The sequence below is a fragment of the Hyla sarda genome, chromosome 4, assembly GCF_029499605.1.
Source record: "Hyla sarda isolate aHylSar1 chromosome 4, aHylSar1.hap1, whole genome shotgun sequence".
NCBI classification, from domain to species: domain Eukaryota; kingdom Metazoa; phylum Chordata; class Amphibia; order Anura; family Hylidae; genus Hyla; species Hyla sarda.
In genome coordinates this window covers 123,851,390-123,865,361 of record NC_079192.1, presented here as the reverse complement: position 1 = coordinate 123,865,361, position 13,972 = coordinate 123,851,390, and the positions used below count along the sequence as shown (strand labels likewise).

The 13,972-nt window shown below is 41.2% G+C and overlaps 1 protein-coding gene across 1 annotated transcript in view; it reads left to right on the top strand.

The window, feature by feature from the left end:
* The window catches only part of CIB1 (calcium and integrin binding 1), a 34,487-nt gene that overhangs the window by 18,313 nt on the left and 2,202 nt on the right, over nucleotides 1–13,972 (top strand). Inside the window, exons 4-6 of the mRNA XM_056572016.1 lie at nucleotides 1,111–1,264; nucleotides 2,454–2,572; nucleotides 12,108–12,196. Coding sequence (XP_056427991.1) covers nucleotides 1,111–1,264; nucleotides 2,454–2,572; nucleotides 12,108–12,196 — 362 coding nt within the window. The remainder of the gene's footprint in view (nucleotides 1–1,110; nucleotides 1,265–2,453; nucleotides 2,573–12,107; nucleotides 12,197–13,972) is intronic.

The following is a 13,972-nucleotide window of genomic DNA, read 5'->3' as shown; positions in this document are numbered from 1 at the left end:
AGTTTTGAAACAGCTGGAGGCCCCCTGATTGGGAAACACTGCACTAGAGTCTAAAGTTACACAAATAATTATATACAGAAGATACATCTTAGATCTTTAGGTGCTCCACTGATCATTTCATTGCCATGTCCACATTGAGGAAGAGGTAGCCACCTCAAAACGCGTCTGTGTTTTTGGCTAATAAAATTTGAGTCCTTTATAGTGGATCGTGCCAGATACCCGGGATTTTTACACCCCTCTACCTACAGGAGCTTCATTGTAGCAGTCTTTCACCATTCCATTCAAAGTCTATTTGCCTCCTTTTTGTTGCACAAAATCCGACTTTCTTCACTGCAGATCCACAAAATAGGCATAAAAATAAAGCGTAGATGAGAAAATGACTTTCGTCGGTATTAACAAATAATTGGGCACCACTCATCTGAAGAATAGCGTGCCAGTCCACATGCTAATAGTATTACAAAAGAGCAGAGAAGACCTGCAATAAGGACTGCACCAGGAAAGGATAAACTCCCCTGATGAAGCTGTTGTGAGGGGTGATAGGTGTGGGGCATTGCATCCACAGGGATGAGCACTTAAGGGGTTATCCAGGGAAAAACTTTTTTATATATATATATCAACTGGCTCCTGAAAGTTAAACAGATTTGTAAATTACTTCTATTTAAAAATCTTAATCCTTTCAGTACTTATGAGCTGCTGAAGTTGAGTTGTTCTTTTCTGTCTAAGTGCTCTCTGATGACAACTGTCTCGGGAACTGTCCAGTGTAGAAGCAAATCCGCATAGCAAACCTCTCCTACTCTGTGCAGTTCCCGAGACAAGCCGAGATGTCAGCAGAGAGCACTGTTGCCAGATAGAAAAGAACAACTCAACTTCAGCAGCTGATAATTATTACATACATAGTTAGTACGGTCGAAAAAAGACATATGTCCATGGAAAGATTAAGATTTTTTAATAGAAGTAATTAACAAATCTGTTTAACTTTCTGGAGCCAGTTGATATATAAAAAAAAGATACCCCTTTTTATAGATGCACTTGGAGTGGTAAACCAATCATTAAAGTCCAGGTATAAAATTCCCAGACACCTTTTCAGTTCCGCCCTTTTATTTCTTGCAGGCAAACCCCTTTAAGCAACGGATTTGCCATGTCTTCTCCACTTCAGAACAAGGTGATGGCAGCATGTCCTTTGAAGATTTCCTTGACATGCTAAGTGCTTTCAGTGACTCTGCGACACTTGAAGTTAAGTCTCATTACGCCTTCAGAATCTTTGGTAAGAATGTTTACGTTTTTATTACATTTTCTCCTGAACCTAGAGCAGTGTTTTCCAAACAGTGTGTCTCCAGCTGTAGCAAAACTACAACTCCCAACATGCCCGGACAGCCTTTTCCGGGCAAGGTGGGAATTGTTGTTTTGCAACAGCTGGAGACACACTTTTTGGAAAACAATGCTCTAGAGGATGCAGGAAAGGTACAAATTTTGCAAATTCAAGAATAAAAATTATGCTAATTTATGACAGCCTCCTGCTCGAACACTATGCCAAACTGATGGGGGAGATTTGTCAAAACCTGTCCAGAGGAAGTTGCCCATAGCAACCCAACCAATCAGATCGCTTCTTTCATTTTTAACAAGACCTCTGCAAAATGAAAGAAGCGATCTGATTGGTTGCTATGGGCAACTTTTCCTTTGCACAGGTTTTGATAAATCTCCCCCATCAGTTTAGTAGAGTGTTCGAGCAGGAGGCTGTCATAAATTTGCATAATTTTTATTCTTGAATTTGCATAATTTGTACCTTTTCCTGGAGCTGATGGTGGCTGCCAAACGTAAAGTTTTTGACACTTTGCTGAGATATAAAAAAGCTAAGTCAATTCACTCAAGTGCCACAGCCTGGCGCACCTCCCAACCGGGTGCTCACCCCACCTCCCAACCTCTCTTTGACCGACGTACAGGGCTCTTTACATCAATCAAGGAAGGACTAAGAGGTGAAGGCAAATGAATAGGCGTGCAAGGCTGTGGCACATGAGCAGGTTGGCCCCGCTTTCTTGGCTAAGAAGTAGAAAGGTAATTTTATTCATTTGTCAACCACCATCATTTACTTACCACGTGCTCAACACATGCAGAGTGAGGGGGCCGGGTACAGCAGCACTGGCAATCAACGAAGTGGGTCCATAATTTCACGATGACCACTGGAGACGGCCAGGCTGGTATGTGTCCCAGGAGGCAGGGGGACCCCTAGTGGCCAGTTTTTTTGCCTGGCTTTTTCACTGGGAAAGGCTGAAAATGTTATGATGAAAGCAATTGCAAAACTGTCAATGCTTTTCAGCATATCAAAAGTTTTAGTATCTGACAGTGCCCATTTAAATGAACAATGGGTACATTGAGTTTCCAATGTTGAAAAGAATTGGAGTGTCTTTTATAAAGCCTGTTTTGTCACGCTAACAATCCTTTCCATCCTGTACCAGACTTTGATGGAGACGGTGCTCTAAATGAGAGAGATTTGGAGACACTTGTGAATCATTTGACAGGGGAAGAGGAAGACTCGAAACTGAGTAACAATGAGATGCGGCAGCTTATTGAAAATGTGAGTTCCGTGTTATTAGGCTGGTAAGACTGCATTGTCATCATGTGATTTAACAAGTGGTCTGGTATGTATTTTTATTTCTCATAGCTTAAAAAACCTCACATCTGTTTTTCTACATACTTGTGATCTTCTCTGTTATTCTTCCTGGAAGATATGAATTTATTAAGCCATTAACAATTGGGTATTACCATAATCCTTGTCTGGCACAGTCTTTACAGTCTGGCACCACTGATTGGATTGTTTCAGATTGTGAAGTGACACATCATTGGTCCCTGTAGAATGGTAATGCCCATCTATCAGTTCATTTATCCATTTTCAAAAGGAGTAATGAATGGAGAAACTGCACAATCCAGAGTCCTATCTGTTTTTAATACCTTTCTTCCCCTTAAGAAGGACCTGTGGCCAACCCAAAAAAAAAAAAAAATCTTAGGGTGCTTTTTTTGTACAGTTTCTCATTATTTAATTAAGTTCACACCCATCTGACCAGATAATCATTCAGATGGGTGTGAACTTAATTAAATAATGGGAGTACAACAGCTGGGAATGTGTTGTATGAATAATAATAAAAAAAAAAAAAAAAAATAGTTGATACTTACCTATTCCGTTCCCAGCTGTAGCTCACTCCGATTCCCACTGCTTGTCTCTTTTCCCTGCTTCGCGATGAGATGTCTAAGCAGGGCCTGCCAACTTAGCCAATCATTGGACGAAAGGAGACACTGCTGTGGTCACTGACTAAGCAGGCAGGTCCTGCTGAGATCTCTTGTCTTGGAAGCAGGGAAAAGAGATGAGAAGCAGGGGACCCGAAGGTGCTGGATTAAGGGCTGCAGGGGGCTGGGTGGTAGGTAAATATCACTTTTTTTTTGAATACCCCTTTAATTCATTAACATTTTCATTTACATAATAGATGCATAGAACCATTCTATCGGCATGTCACTGAAAAGTCAGCTTTGTTAAAAAACAAAATAATAAAAAGACATTGCAAAGTTTTTATGCGCTTTTCATATGGAATCACTCTCTAGTCATGCTGACTGCAGTAAGTACAACTTTTGATCCTTCAGCCATCTTATTTTTGAAGACTCTTTCTTGTGTCTGTTCAAAAACTGAAGGCCCATTTATCAGTAGTCTCAGTTTCAGCTGGATAATGACAGGTAGAAGACTATTGTTTGCCCTTGGTGACTGATTTTTGCCTCAGGTGACAAGATCTCGGAGAAGACGGCTAATGGTATAATGGCCTGTAGTGTACAAATAGGTAACCTGACTCCTGGGGCGTAACATAACCAGCAGTGTTGCCTGTAAATATAGTACCTTTAACCAGGGGTGTATTGTTACAGAAATTGTGACACGAATCCATACAGTCAAAATAGTTCTTTATATATGTTAGCTATTCAGTGCTTCAATGTAAGTCAAGTACATCATGGTAGTCAATATATCACCATTTTATATATGTAATAAAACCAAGTCTCGGGTGTATCCGCCACTGATCATTCCTATTTATTAATCCACTATGGACTTGTCAGTAGCCTCAGTATACTGTATATAAAATGCATTATAGCCAAGATCCTTGCATAATGGCTTGTAAGAAGAGGTAGATTGTTCATGTTGCAGATCGAGAGGAGCTGATAGTATAGCAGACTTTTTACAGATGTGTAAATTGTGGGATTAAAGGGGCACTCCAGCCCTAAAACATCTTATTCCCTATCCAAAAGATCTGGCATGCACCACCCACCTCTGGGAGCTGCACACAGCACTGCAGCCTCGTCTGCCGGGTCACGACTACGGGGCCGGAGTATCGTGATGTCACGCCCCACCCCCGTAATGCAAGTCTATGGGAGGGGGTGTGACATACAGACCCCGACCAATCAAAATTCTGGAAATATCAAAACTTAATTTTTTTTGTAATGACCAGGACACTTAAAAATGTCCCTTTTCTATTTTTTTTTTTTTTTTTTTTTACATGCCTCCACCGATCAGGAGAACGAGCTGGAAGAAGTGCGCAGCATCACCGTTCACTTCCTGGCTCTTAGCAATCTTTGTCTTTCTGCTCCATAATCCAAAATTTTATTTTATTTTATTTTATTTTTTTTTGTACTCTCACTATAATGATATCAAAGCCAACACAATATTCAGATATTGCACATCGCTATGTATGGAAAAATTTGAGGATTCATTTTAAGAATATCCATTATTCAACAAACTAAATTCAACAAACTACTTTTAAACTAGATCATGAAAAAGTTAAAAGAACCTTTTTTTATTTTTATTTTATTTCTTTTGTTCATAAATAAGTAGCTAAAGTGACTTGCTATCCAGTGCAGTTTTAAATATAATAAAGCCTTATGTGTCCCATCTGACTTTATTATGCAGCATTCCAAAAAAAATGAAATGTTGCTTTGGTTATAATAGCTGAAACGTCTCTGGTCATGAAAGAGAATTAATGGGGGAGAGGAAGAGTGGTACAGTTGTCCATAGCAACCAATCAGATCCTGTGTTTTTTTTTTTCTTTGTTTTTTTCAGTCTTATTGGTTGTTATGGGCAACTGCACCACTATTCCTCTACCAGGTTTTCATAAATATCCCACAACATGTTTATGGGATTAAATGTATCAGTTTAGACGGCAATAATCTTTGTCTAGTTCCTAATCTCTATGCTCCAGCCTGAGGAAGGGTCTAGTTCAGACCTGAAACATGTCTGGTGTGTTCATATAATAAATTAAGAGTTCTACTATACACATTTAGATTTGTGGACTCTATTGGGGAATAGCACCTTTTTGAAAGTATCCTAACTGTTTTCTTTTCAAGGGGACATTTTGGATACACACCTCTTGCATGTTGGTTACACATGTTGGTTGAAACTTTTTATATGTTGTATATTGTGGCAAAAAAAATAAAAATAATTTTAAACATACTTCTTTAAAAAAATGTTCCGATTTTATATAAAAAATGCTTTTTAAAATAAAATTCACTCCACTAGGGGTCCGCATACCTCCTGGGACAGTGCGTCCCACTGCAGAATTAGCTTGTCCAAGGGTCATGACAAGAGATGACTGATGGACAAGGCTGCAGGTGGAACAGAGCTTGCAGCAACACTGCTGTAACACTGAGTTTTACCATTCATGTGCCTCCAGCTTCAAGCATGCCTAGACAGCCTAGACATGCCTAGACAGCCAAAGGATGCCTGTGCCTGCTGGGAGTTGTAGTTTCAGCATTACTGGACTGCCGAAGGATCACACACATGAATGACCTAGAAACATATAGAACAGATAGAAAATGTATGCACAAAAAACTACTAGTGGACATGAGTAGGTGTGCGACAAATATCTTAGAGTTTGCGGGATATACATTAAGGTCTATGAGTAAGTAGTAGGGCCGTAGAGGGGGTCAAATGCACAGGAAATCCTAACAGTTTAGTTATAACAAATTCCACACCTCTCCACAGAGGTTGTACAACCGGGCATTCCCAAAGAATGTGAAGTAGCGTTCCGACATTTCCACATTGTCTCCAACAAGAGGAGGGGCAATTTGGGTCAATTCGGTGTAAACAGTTAGGGGTAAAATACCACCTGAAAATAGTTTTCAACATGGCTTCTTGGTTAGTACATTTAAAGATTTTATTCACATGTCAGAAGGCTACTTGCCATTGCTCCATGGTAATAGAAGCCACTAGTTCCTGTTCCCAGCACAGCATCTAATCAAATAGACACCTTTCAGACTTTTCCCCCAAAATGTCATAGAAGAAAGTAATACCTTTGGTATGAGAATCGGATGAATTCCGAAATCTAAGGAGTTTCGCAGGGAGTTTAATATCCTCAAGAAGACCAGGATTAAAGAAGCTTCGAATCTGTAAGCTTTTGTAAAATTCCTTATGTGAGATGTGATATCTTTCTCTGATTGTAGGGAAATGGACTATATAGTTATCAACAAAAATATCTTTTATTGTAAATATGCCTTTCCAAGTCATGAGATCTAGTCGTGGGATATATAGGCTCAGATGTTCTAATGGTATTGCAGATGTGGGGCATGCAGTGGCATGGGAAAATTGTCGCATGCTATTATGCCACACCCTATCAGATACATCAATAGATGAGATGTGTTTTATTAAGCTTAATGTGGGAACCAGCTGTTAGAAGTCTCAATTTTGATGAACATTCAGGGCTAAAATGCTGTTCTAGTTCTACCCATTTTTTTTTATCCGAAGTACCGGACCACCAGTATCTGAATTGATCTGTAAGACATGCTTTATAGTAATCTTCAAAATGTGGCCTTCTCAAACCACCATATCCTTTTTTGTGTGTCATAGCTTTCCTAGGAACCCTTGGACATTTCTGGTGCCATATAAAATTGTCAAGAGTATGATCTAGAGTCTGGAAAAAAGATTTGGGGACGGCTATAGGGATGGTGCGAAAGAGATACAAAAGCTTTGGGAGTAGGAGCATCTTAACCCCTTAACTACCACGGACGTAAATGTACGTCCTGGTTTGGCGGGACTTTCCGCACCAGGACGTACATTTACGTCCTGTGTATGACCGCGAGCATCGGAAGGGTGCTCGCGTCATACACGGCATGTTCCGGCTGCTAGCAGCAGCCAAGGACCCGCCCGTAATGGCCGACATCCGCGATCGCGCGGATGTCCGCCATTAACCCCTCCGATGCCGTGATCAATACAGATCGCGGCATTGCGGCACTTTGATTGGATGATCGGATCGCCCGCAGCACTGCCGCGGGGATCCGATCATCCAGCATGACAGCCGGAGGTCCCCTTACCTAGCTCCGGCTGTCTTACGGGGTCTTCGGCTCTGGTCTGCGATCGAGCAGACCAGAGCAGAAGATCACCGATAATACTGAGCAGTGCTGTGTCCTATGCATAGCACTGCACAGTATTAGCAATCAAACGATTGCTATAGATAGTCCCCTATGGGGACATAAAAAGTATAAAAAAAATAAAAAGTTTAAAAATGTAAACATAAAAAGTAAAAAATCCCCTCCCCAAATAAAAATGAAAATGGTCAGTTTTTTTTCCCCATTTTACCCCCAAAAAGCGTAAATTTTTATTTTTTTAATAAACATATTTGTTATCGCCGCGTGCGTAAATGTCCGAACTATCAAAATATAATGTTAATGATCCCGTACGGTGAATGGTGTAAACGTAAAAAATTTATGTCCAAAAATGCTGCATTTTTTTTGTCACATTTTATTAAAAATTTTTTTTATAAAAAATGATCTAAAAGTTTTATATATGCAAATGTGGTATCTCAAAAAAAGTACAGATGACGGTGCAAAAAATTAGCCCTCATACCGCCCTATATACGGAAAAATTAAAAAGTTATAGGTGGTCAAAATAGGGCGATTTTAGATTTCTGATTTTGTACAAAAAGTTTTAGATTTTTTTTTTAAGCGGTACAAAAATATAAAAGTATCTAGCCATGGGTATCATTTTCATTGTATTGACCCACAGAATAAAGAACACATGTCATTTTTACCGTAAAGTGTACAGTGTGAAAACTAAAAAAATTTTTGTTGGGGGTTCGCCGTACATTTTATGGTAAAATGAGAGGTTTCATTACAAAGTACAATTGGTCACGCAAAAAACAAGCCCTTATATGGGTCTGTACATGGAAATATAAAGGAGTTATGGATTTTAGAAGGCGAGGAGGAAAAAACGAAAACGCAAAAATAAAATTGGCCTGGTCCTTGAGGTGAAAATAGGCTTGGTCATTAAGGGGTTAAAGGCAGATAATCAGCCTAGCCACGACAAGATCAGCTTGTCATAGGAAGCGATGGAAGCAGAAATAGATGATAGAAGTAGTAGAAAATTCATTTGGAAGAGATGGGAGGATGGATATGTAAGATGTATGTCCAAATAGGAGACAGATTGATGCTGCCAATTTAGATGAAAGTCGGATCGTAAGGTCGCTAAAAGATCAGGTGGAACACAGACAGGGAATATTTGGGATTTGCTTACGTTTAAGTTGTAGTAGGACATTTCGCTGAAAGAATGATTGATTCAATTTAAAGAGGGCTGACAGGGAGGTCCGAGGGTTCGTCAAGGATAACAGTACGTCGTCCGCAAACAGGGCAAGCTTGTGTTATGTTTTACCAATAGAGATTACTATAATGTGCGAGTCAGGACGAATGGCTTGTGCCAGGGGCTCAATAGTAATGAGAAAGATCAAGGGTGATAGAGGGTATCCCTGCCGTGTTCCGTTCGACAGAGTGAACCGGTTGGATAGAGCACCGTTGGTAAATACTCTGGCCATGGGGTTAGAGTATAGTGCCTGTATAGCTGTAACTATCAGGTCTGCAAAGCAGAGAAAGTGTACTGCCAGTTCACTCTGTCGAATGCCTTTTCAGCATCTAGTGTCAGAAACACTGCAGGGAGATCAGTACTCTCACAATATTGAAGTAAAGATATCACTGGGCGAGTATTATCAGGAGCTTGTCACCCCAACGTGAATCCCACCTGATCTCTGCTTAGTTGGCCTGGTAGAAGAGGGCGCAGACGCGCTGCAAGAATTTTTGCACACAATTTAGCATCTCCATTCAGGAGAGATATAGGACGGAAATTGGAGATCTGGTCGGTGGACTTACCAGGCTTAGGGATATTCCTGAAAGGAGCGTCAAACATGTCAGGAGGTAAGGAACCAGTCATAGCAGAATTAAAGACGGAGAAGATGTGGAAGTAGGGTGGGAAGAAAGCGTTTATAGTACTTGTTAGGAAGTCCGTCGGGGCCGGGGGCTTTTAATAGAGGGAAGGGTATTGACAGCATCAACTATCTCCTGGGCCGTGATAGGAACATTAAGAGAAGATAAAGAAGGGGAAAGTTTAGGAAGGTTTAAGGAAGGAAGAAAGAAAGGAGTCTATACGGGCTTGATGCAGTTAGGGACAGGATGGGGCCATATTCAAGTTATAAAGGCTGGAATAGTAATCTCTAAATGAGTTAGCAATGTCCCTTGGTGTTTGTTGTGGCTGTTGTGTTTTAGGATGTTTAATAACAGAGATGCGTTGTTTATAGAATGCCGGTTTGAGTTTCCTAGCTAGAAATGAGCCCATTTTACCATTTTATTGTCTTGAGTGTAGAATTTCAATCTAGACTTTTTTATTGTCTTTTCATAATCGTAGAGTAACCGGCGTCTTAGACGGAGGCATTCCTAATTTAGATGACACTCCGTATTGGTGGAGAACTGCTGCTTCTTGAGCGCCTCTAAAGCAGCTATTTTATTTAGGGATTCAGTAAGATCTAAGTGTTTATGTTTCTTTAGGGAAGCACCCAGTTGTATAAATGAACCGGGTATGACTGCCTTATATCAAACAAATCGTTATCGGCTAAAAACTCAGCAAGGTAAAAGGGCTGACGCTTCATCGGTGCCGACTGGTCCAGGGATGATGATACCACTGAGTTAAAGTCACCGCATATGACTAAGGAATCTCTGCGGCCTGAATTAATCTTTTTCATAACTGACCTCAGAAGGCGACCTTGATGTATGTTTGGGGCATATAAATTCACAACAGTATATTCAACATTGTCAATCATACAGACAAGTATAATGAACCTGCTTTTGAGGATCAACGATTTGCAGTGATATAGTGACAGCTAAGCTATCGCGAAAAGCTATCATAACACCACGTTTCTTTTTGGAATAAGATGTGTGCACAATAAGGGGAAATTTTCTATGACACAAAGTAGGCGGTTTTTTAGAAGATATGTGCGTCTCTTCGGCACAATCAATGTCCACAGGTTTACACATCACTTCACGCCACAGAAAATTTCTCATGTGTGAGGACTGGCATCTGCATACCACATGGAGGTATCACAGAGGTAAATAAAAGAACCTCAGGTATAAGATCACCAACATAGCTAAATAATCTCAAGTAGTATCAAACATAATAAATAAACAGGTGTAGGTGAATTAGACTAGCAAAAAACACCAGTAGGTGGGTACGTGCAGAAGAAAAATAAATATCTTAGCTAGCAAGAGCACTCATTCAGCAAGCTAACAGGGAACAAACCAAATGTCCAGCTGATATTCAGGTCGGGATGGCAGCATCTTGCACCGGTGAACGAGGAGTTGGAGATCGGCGAAGATCACATATCTGAAAGCCCCAATCCATCAGCGATTAAAACCCACTATTTACGGAGGAGAAGATATGCATTTTGTTATTGCGCAGCACAAGGAGTTTTGTCGGGAAACCTATCTGTAGGGGATTTCAAATCTACAGAGTTCCACTGTGAGGGGGATGACGGTCTCTTCTCACTTTCAGAGTCGCAGCAGACAAATCTACGAAGAGCTGAATCTCATCTTAAGGTGTAGGAAGAGATTTATGTTTCCTAGAGAACTGGAGAAGTAAGTCTTTCATTTTAAAGAACGTGTACCGAGCCAGTACATCTCTCGGGAGCTCTTCAGGAAGAGATTTAGGCTTTGCCACTCTGTGGGCTCTGTCGAGACAGTATTCAAAAAACTGTTTTTTCACATATTTTGCTTAGTTGCGAATTAGGCACGTCTCCGGGATGCCCCGGAATTTAATGTTATTGCGCCGATTTCGATCTTCGGCATCTATCGCTTTAGTATGTAGCACACTAATCTTGTCATCAAGAGCATTATGAGAGTCCACCAGGCCTTTGTTAGCAGTGGTAAAGGACGCCATTTTGGATTCCACATGGCACACTTTAGTGTTCAGTACTTGCACTGTACCTTTTTAATTGGAGCAAGCATAGACGAGAAGTTACTATTGATAGAGGAACGGAGAATCAGCAGCATCTCTTTTAGAACAGTCTCTGGGACCGCTTTTGTCCGAGGTCTGATAAGCGGCAAAGAGATCAGGTTCTTCTGGCTGGTCTTCCGAATCCTCTGCCTCTCCCTCTTTCACTGCCCAGTCCCATGACACCTCCAGGGAGAGCCGCGGCTTTTGCTTAACTGGGCTGATCTGCGGGAAAGAGGCAGTTAATGCCGGGGATCCTTCGCCATTGTCAGCTATGCCATGGAGGTTGTCTGGAGGCAGAGGTAAGGTGTCATCTCCAGTAATAGTGGCTCTGCCATGTGGACTGGAGAGTTCCAGTGAATGGGCAACTCGCATTCTTTCAGAGATCGGGTATTTGGTACAGCATTGCTTACCTTATTGGCATTTAGTTTCCCCGTTCTCTGCGGCTGAGGAATCAGTGATTTCAAAGTGCAGAAGTCCTCTTTCAGCAATGAAAAAGGGCCGGCGCGATCTTGCGGCACTCTGCCTCCCATCCTACCAGCTGTGAAAAAGTGCTTAAGGGATTTATCACCCTGATTATGGTCTCTCTTCCTGCCCGAAGATGCCATAGTGGAATCATCATGACCAGGGATTCAGTGAAAACCAAAGATAGAAGCCATGCACCTTCCCTTAAAGCCCTGCACTAGGCCTAACACCGTATCATGTTTTCCTGTGGTGTTCATTGATCAGCGGTTGCTAGTAATAAAATTTCACAATTAAGAATATTTTGTACCTTCAGTTTGATCTTCATTGTGTGCCCACATGCCATAAATATTATTTACTTCTCTTCTGTCTCTCCTAGATCCTTGAAGAGTCCGATATTGATAAGGACGGCACAATAAACCATTCTGAATTCCAACATGTCATCTCCAGGTCCCCTGACTTTGTCAGGTATGTATTTCAAAAGAGGCATATTTATTGCCATTTTTATTAGATCTGTGACTTGTTAGTTGTGTTAGCATGGTAAGATGTCAGTAAGCCAAGGTTTAGTATTAGTGAGCATATTTCATCTACTAAATGGTGATAAAACATTTCTCTGTTCTTTTAGATTACTGAAGGCAGTGAAAGATTCATTTACTTTACTAGTGTAAGGGCTGACGCTTTTATCGAAATGTACATGTCTATTTCACTAGAAGCGTGTATTAAACTGGATTTGTAATTCCTCTCTGTGTATCATTGTAAATGGAGAGCCCTTATAGCTTGTTCACATCTGTATTTCTTTTCACAATCGTAACGGACCTCCTGCTGTGAGTTTGAAAAGGGGCGGGGTCTCCGTGCGCTACCTGCCCATAGGGCTCATGATGTGAACCCACCCTTGGGGCTCGATCACATGAGCGAGTTTGAAAAAGCATACGCTCATGTGAACGAGCCCTAAGGGTGGGTTCACATCACGATTTTACCATCCTACTTACTACCTATTCACGATTTATTACCTTCAAATCGTACAAAACTGTATGCCAAGTAGTATCCTTTGACTTCCATTGAGTAATCATATCCAACACATGCATCAATTTTTTTTGTCCGCATCTTGCATGATTTAACGATTTTTTTTTTTGCCCAAAATCTGATTGAAATGGTGTCATTTTTAGATTTTTATGGTCTAACTAAAACACATTGAATCAGATTTATTGCACATATTTATTTATTTATTTTTTAAACATGCGCAATAGCCTTGGAATACTAGAAGGTGCTAAGTGCTAGAAACTTAAGATTCTTCTTCCAAGAAGACACTGCCCTATATATAATGTGTCACAGCAGCCTTGCCTCCATACACAGAACCAGTTTGTGGAGGCTGGTTGCCATTTTGGTACACCTGCTACATACAAGGAGTGCAAAAATCAGATGAAAAAGCTTTGAATTTTTTACCATTTGGCTGACGTCACACCACGATTTGAGTGTCCGCTGCACAGATGCGATTTCAGATGCTCAAATCGGCTGAAATCGTATCTGTGCACCATTAACTATTATGGTGCTGCGGACCCTATCGTAGTCTGCTAGTGACTATGATCTGGTAATTTTCTCAGCAGGTCAGATTTGACACTGACTGAAAATCGTAGTCTGAAATGCTGAGAAAATGACCAGATCGTAGTCACTAGCAGACTACGATAGGGTCCGCAGCACCATAATAGTTAAACTGTCAGCAAGTTCACCCACACTAAACACAATACACTGGGTTATAGTGTGGGTGAACATACAGTTCATACAGGGGTCAATTACTTTTTTTGGTCCATCAGCCTTTGAGTTACGCCCCTGTAAAGTTCCTTCAGTGTATGATTAGTGCTTACAAGGCGGGAACCCCGCTGGTCATCTGCTTCGGCCTCCCGCACTGAAGTTTCTATGCCCGCCCCTGTTGTTTGAATATTCATTATCTTCAACTCCACGTCCTAGTGACGTGGAGTCACATATCCCCTTAGCGCAGTGCTTTGTTTGCAGAGCGCATCAGCATGATGCTGTGTGTATGTGGATACTTAAGCCTTGCTACTTCTGGGTGTAGTGAGGGTTGGCGCATGCGCAGTAACGCATGCGCCGGTTCCTTTTACACCCGGAAGTCAGGAGTAGCGAGGCCTCAGTATCGACGTACACACAGCATAATGCGCATGCCACATGGGTTCCCTTTTAACAATGGAAGAGCATGTCATCTTTTTTGTTGCCTGTACCTGGAGTCAT